Below are 6,296 nucleotides of genomic sequence, written 5' to 3'. Positions count from 1 at the left end.
TTTAGCAACAGGGTGGAGTGGGCTTGCATCCTGTGCCCTTTCATTTTTCCCTCTCACAAGTAACTGAGTGTCCAATCCTGGACCCTGAACTGTCATAGAGTGATCTCTTCTTCAGGGTGAGGAAGGGGTTGGTAATGGCTGCGGAGGACCATTAATTGGATGGTATCAAATCTTTGTCTAACAAATTGTAGAATTTTATTTACTACGCAGGGGCCTATAGTCAGCAGAAGCAGTAAAGACATTAGGGGGCCTATGAAAGGTGCTACAAGAGAAAACATGGAAGAGTTCCACCAATTATTAGCTGCTGTAGTAAACTGTTGCTTTTTCATTTCTAAGCTTAGTTTATGTAGACGTTGGACTCTCTCCTCAACTAATCCTGACTCATTTATATAGAAACAGCATTCTTCTTTGAGGAACATACAGGTACCTCCTTTCTCTGCTGTGAGTTAAGTCTAAGGCCCTGCGGTTTTGGAGGGTGACCTGGGCTAGGGAGGTGAGCTGCCCCTGAAGGGAGGCTAAGGAATAGGCGGAGTCCTCCATAGCAACAGAGAATTGTTGGAACAGCTTGTTGTTTTCTATTATGGAACGCTGTAAGGCTCCCCCTGCCAACCCTGCTGCGACTATGGATGTGGTTAAGGATATTCCGGCAATTAGGGGCAGAAATACTGCCCGCTTATCCCGCACAGTCTTGGTCGAGGCAGTCCCTGCCCAGCCTATGAACTCAGCCGGGGTCAGTAAGGTCAGCCGAGGGACTAGGGTAACAGGGATACACAATTGTCCATCGGAAATGCTTTTGGACAGAGTTTTTAACAGAGTCATATTACACCAGAATAATACACCAGGGGGAGCATATAGAGGGCTGCTAGGGTATGCAGCCGATTGGTTGCAGAGGCTGTTGCTATGTGCCGAATAGCAGTAGGGATATTTTTCTTGGTATGGGTCACCATACAGGGAGGTAAATCGGAGTACTGCACCTGGAGGGGGTCAGTCTGCACTAGCTAGCAGTTTACCCGCCTGGGGGGTTTCCCCGGGGTGAGTTTTGTTTTCATAGAGCCAAAACCTCCAGACATAGGGATTAGACGGCGCAGCAGTGAGGAGAGTTAGATGCATAAGATATAAGAACATTGGTAAGCTGGACATGGTTACCGCTATGGGGATGACGGCTCAGGGTTAGCTTTAAGGGATTGTTCTTAGCTTTATCCACAGTCCACGTAGTTGGTCTCTCCGTCGCTGCCGCAATCGGCCCGAGAAGATCGGAGGTCGGGTCCACTGGTTTGACGTGTGTGTAGTGGATCCACGAAGCGATGCCTTCTACTTTGAGAGCGGTGGGAGTAGTCAGGAGTATTTGCAGTGGTCCTTTCCACCTGTGCTGGAGGGTCTCTTGTCGGTGGCGCTTGACTAAGACCCAGTCTCCTGGCTGGAAGGAATGAGGTGTTGGTGGAGGTCCTGTTTCGTACAGTTCTGGTAGCCTGGGCCAAATTTCCTGGTGAATTTTCTGTAAGGCTTGTAGGGAGAACAAGAGCTCAGAGACATTTTCGGTTTCAGATTTGAGTAGGTCATCTTTTAGACTGGGAACCAGGGGTGGGGGTCTGCCATACATGATTTCATATGGGGTGAGGCCCAGTCTGTAAGGGGTATTCCAGGCCCGGAACAGAGCGTAGGGGAGAAGTACTACCCAATTAGGGCCAGTCTCCATTGTCAATTTAGTTAAGGTCTCCTTCAGGGTCCGATTCATTCTTTCTACCTGTCCTGAACTTTGGGGCCTATAAGCACAATGCAATTTCCAATCTGCCCCAAGAATGGAAGCCAAATCCTGACTTACCTTAGCAACGAAGGCTGGTCCATTGTCTGACCTTATCTGGATGGGAAAGCCATACCTGGGGAGGATTTCTTCCAAAATTTTCTTTGCTACAACCTGGGCAGTCTCTCTCTTAGTTGGGAACGCTTCTGTCCATCCTGAAAAAGTATCTACAAAGACAAGTAAGTACTAATACCTGTATTTCCCGGGTTTTACCTCTGTGAAATCTACCTCCTAATAGACGCCGGGCCTAGTTCCTCTAGACCTGGTCCCTGCAGTGGCCTGGGTTCGAGGGTAAGCGTTGCTCAGTTGGCAAACTTTGCAAGTTGTTGTAACATTGCTGGCCAGTTCTGCTACGCGCCTGATCCGGAACTTGGCGTGTCTGATCAGGTCTATCATTCTTGGGCACCTAGGTGGGTTGTCCGGTGGATGTGTTCCAATACCTGCCATCCTAATTTTTCTGGTAGGATGGTTTGGTCATCGATATCAGTCCACCACCCATTCTGAACCTGCTTTAGGGGAAGCGTGTCCATCCACTTGCGGTCCTGTTTGGAGTAATCGGGAAAACATGGCAAGTCTCGCGGGCCTGGATCAGGGAGCTGGAGCGCAAGGAGCTGACTGGGAGCCTTTGCTATGCTCCGTGCGGTTTGGTCCGCTAAGAAGTTGCCTCGAGCAATTGGCGTAGTTGGGTTCTGATGCCCAGGGCAATGTACGATAGCCAATTTCTTTGGTTTCCACAAAGCAGTTAATAGAGCTAGGATCTCTTGCTTGTTTTTTATTTCTTTGCCTTCAGCTGTTAATAGTCCCCTCTCTCTGTAGATGGCCCCATGTATGTGCGCAGTGGCGAAAGCATAGCGGCTATCAGTGTATACTGTTAGTTTTTTCTCTGCCCCTAGGGTGAGGGCTTGGGTGAGTGCTACCAGTTCGGCTCTTTGGGCCGATGTCCCTGGGGGCAAGGGTTCCGCCCAGATTACCTCAGTCTCTGACGTTACAGCCGCTCCTGCATATCGCTGGCCTTGGTGGACGAAGCTGCTGCCATCAGTGAACCAGATGAGTTCTGCGTCGGGGAGCCGACGATCTTGCAGGTCCTCCCACACCCCATGCACCTGAGCCAGTATCTCAGTGCACTCATGGGACGGGGCGTCCAAGTCTGGATTTGGCAGCAGTGAAGCAGGGTTTAAAGAGGTTGGGGACAGAAAAGTTATTCTGAGGGGGTTTAACAGCAGTCCTTTATAGTGGGTGAGCCGGGCGTTACTCATCCATCCGTCCGGCGGCTGCTGGAGGACGCCTTCAGTGGCATGCGGGGTTGTAACGCGCAACTCTTGCCCCATGATAAGTTTATCAGCGTCCCGGACCATTAGGGCGGTCGCCGCGATTATCCGGAGGCAGGGTGGCCAGCCAGCAGCCACTGAATCTAATTTATTTGACAAATAGGCGACTGGCCTCTGCAAGGGGCCTAGGTACTGTGTTAACACAGCTTTTGCAACGCCCTTACTTTCATCCACGTATAAGTGGAATGGCTTGGAGACATCAGGGAGCCTTAGCGCGGGAGCTGATAACAAAGCAGTTTTGATCTGTTGGAAGGCCAGCTCAGCCTCTTCCGTCCAATTGAAGGGCTGCCGTTCTTTTGTTGCCTGGTATAGGGGCTTGGCTAACTCTGCAAACCCGGGTATCCATAACCTACAGAACCCCACCGACCCCAGGAATTCTCTCACTTGCCGTGTCCACTGGGGTTTGGGGATGCGTAGGACTGTTTCCTTCCGGGCTTTGGTTAGCCAGCGTTGCCCCCCTTTTAATAGATACCCTAGATAAGTTACCTCCAACTTGCAGATCTGGGCCTTTGTTGCTGAGGCTCAGTAGCCTAGCTCCCCCAGAGTCTTCAAGAGGTCCTCAGTCCCTTGAACACAAGTTTCCGGGGACTTGGCCGCTATTAAGAGATCATCAACATACCGCAAAAGAGTTATTTCAGGGTGTTGCCACCGGTACTCACCCAGATCTTCATGAAGGGCTTCACCGAATAGGGTCGGCGAGTTCTTGAACCCTTGTGGCAGCCTGGCCCATGTTAGCTGACCGTTGATGCCTCTCTCAGGATCAGTCCATTCAAATGCAAAGAATTCTTGACTTTTGGGAGCCAGAGGAAGACTGAAGAAAGCATCTTTTAGATCAAGAACGGTATACCACTGTTTTTCAGGATGTAAGGCACTTAGAAGGGTGTACGGATTGGGCACAGTAGGATGTATGTCCATGACCTTTTTGTTAACTTCTCTTAAGTCCTGCACTGGCCTATAATCCATACTGTTGGGTTTATGAACGGGTAACAGCGGAGTGTTCCATGGCGAGCGGCAAGCCCGCAGGACTCCCTGGTTTAAAAGCTGGCGGATGTGAGGCGTGATCCTTTCTCTCGCCTCTAGGGGCATAGGATATTGCCGAACCTGAACCGGATCCGTCCCTGGCTTAACTTCCACAAATATGGCAGGTCGATGTTTAGCTAGCCCCAAGCTCCCAGTTTCTGCCCACGCTTCAGGGAAACGCTGGAGCCAAGAGTCAATTTCCTGATCAGGGGACTTTTGCTCCTGATGGAGTCTGTACTCATCTTCTAAGGTGACAGTCAGAATAGATATTGGCCTGTTTTGGGAGTCAGTTATCTTGGGCCCTTCTGGCTCAAAGTGGATTTGGGCCCCCATTTTTGTTAGCAAGTCCCTCCTTAGTAGGGGGCAGGGGCTTTCTGGGACGACTAGGAAGGAATGGGATACTTTTCCCATTCCTAAGTCTACAGTTCTCTGGGTTGTCCAGGGGTATTTCTTGACGCCTGTGGCCCCGTGCACCCAGGATGTTTTCTTAGACATTTTTCTAATTGGTTTGGTTAGGACTGAGCGTTCTGCCCCAGTATCGACCAAGAAGCGAATTGGGGACCCCTCCACTTGCAAAGTTACCCTGGGTTCCCGGAGGGGGTCCGAACCCCGTCCTCCCTAGTCAGAGTCCTGGGTAACGAGTACGGAGTTAGGGTTAGCTGGTTTCCGTTTCTTTGGGCAGTCTTTAATCCAGTGACCACGTTCCTTGCAATAAGCACACTGATCCTTTTCTAATCCTTGCCTGGGGCCTTGCTTTGTCTGCTTTCTGCTTTGGCCATTCCCTGCCTGGGGGAAAGCTGCTACCAAGACTTTGGTCATTTCTTTAGTTGCCTTAAACTGTTTTTCTTCTGGAGTATCCCTATTATTATAAACTCGCTGGGCCATCTGAAGGAGGTCCTGAATCTGCTTTCCCTCTAAACCCTCTAATTTCTGGAGTTTTCTTTTAGTATCTGGTGCTGCCTGGTTCACAAAAGACATTACTACGGCTGCCTGATTTTCTGGTGCCTCTGGGTCCATAGGGGTGAACTGCCTGAAGGCTTCCATTAGTCTTTCTAGATAAGCGGCAGGACTCTCTATCTTACCCTGCAGTACTGTGTACACTTTAGCTAAATTGGTGGGCTTGCGAGCTACAGCCTGGAGACCTGCCATTAGAGTCTGGCGATAAATGAGCAGTCATCCCCTACCTTCTGCCGTGTTGTAACCCCATCTGGGTCGGGTTAAAGGAAAAGCCGCGTTGATGAGGTCCAGATTTGCAGTTGGCTGGCCATCATCTCCCGGAACCCCTTTTCTAGCTTCGACCTGGATTCTTTCTCGCTCCTCCGTTGTGAACAGGATCCGGAGGAGCTGTTGACAGTCATCCCAGGTAGGCTGGTGAGTAAACATGATACTATCTAACAACGAGGTTAGATCTTTGGGATTATCTGAGAACCGAGCATTTTGGGACTTCCAATTGTACAAATCACTAGTGGAAAAAGGCCAATACATGAGACGGGGGAGCTCGGTATCATCGAGCGATCCTATCTCTCTGAGGGGCAGGGCTACAGTAGAGTCAGGGAATCGGGAAGCTTGGTCCCGCTGCACGGGGCCTCGTGTTGGGCCTGCCGGCTCCCCCCGCCCCGTTACTTTCGCTTTCGGCTGCTTCCGCTTCTCGGTCTCCCTCCATGGAAGCACCACCCTGGGAGACTGGGTCCTGCGGGATAGGGTGAGGATATGGTGGGGGAAGTGTGGGTTCTAACGTTAGGGGGTCCTGGCTATCTGGCAGCACAGGGGCCGAGGGAGCAGAGGGAGTCCTTTGTCTTGTAGGTCGCGTTACTAGGACCTTGCAGGGCTCAGGGATGAACGGGGTCATCCAGGTCGGTGGGTTTTCCAGGAGATCCTGCCACACTAGAATATAAGGAATTTGATCAGGATGTCCTGACCGAGGAAATTGTTAACAAGGAGGGAGAGCGGGGTACTCTGGGCGCTGCCCATTTTTGGACTGTTCCTACAAGGAGAAGGAGAGATGAAAATGAATGTTAAGCAGAGGGGAATATCTGACAGGTCCGGTCCTGGAAGAGAAGGAGAGGTTTTATGTTTCTTTTTAGACTTAACACTTAACAATAACAGACAGACAATGGTAAAAGATGAGCATTCGCGAGCGCGTGTCC

General features: G+C 50.7%; 1 protein-coding gene across 1 annotated transcript; it reads right to left on the bottom strand.

Annotated features, from left to right (window-relative positions):
- Positions 1-172: 172 nt before the first annotated feature.
- Positions 173-5,657, bottom strand: LOC111538499 (protein NYNRIN-like). Its single transcript, XM_023205866.2, has 2 exons — positions 5,334-5,657; positions 173-1,968 (listed from the first exon to the last, which is right to left on the bottom strand). Exons 1-2 carry the CDS (start codon positions 5,632-5,634, stop codon positions 1,076-1,078), a joined length of 1,194 nt encoding a protein of 397 aa, XP_023061634.1. The 5' UTR covers positions 5,635-5,657; the 3' UTR covers positions 173-1,075.
- Positions 5,658-6,296: the final 639 nt, after the last annotated feature.

The sequence above is a fragment of the Piliocolobus tephrosceles genome, unplaced genomic scaffold (genome assembly GCF_002776525.5).
Source record: "Piliocolobus tephrosceles isolate RC106 unplaced genomic scaffold, ASM277652v3 unscaffolded_29046, whole genome shotgun sequence".
In the NCBI taxonomy this organism is placed as follows: domain Eukaryota; kingdom Metazoa; phylum Chordata; class Mammalia; order Primates; family Cercopithecidae; genus Piliocolobus; species Piliocolobus tephrosceles.
Note: the sequence above shows the minus strand (reverse complement) of the source record. Positions and strands in the feature narration are given on the sequence as shown.

Coding starts and splice junctions, on each gene's coding strand:
- LOC111538499 (XM_023205866.2), bottom strand. CDS start 5,634: ATGTATTGGCCTTTTTCCACTAGTGATTTGTACAATTGGAAGTCCCAA. Junction 1,969..5,333: donor GGGTTACAACACGGCAGAAG/GTAGGGGATGAC, acceptor TTGTCTTTGTAG/ATACTTTTTCAGGATGGACA.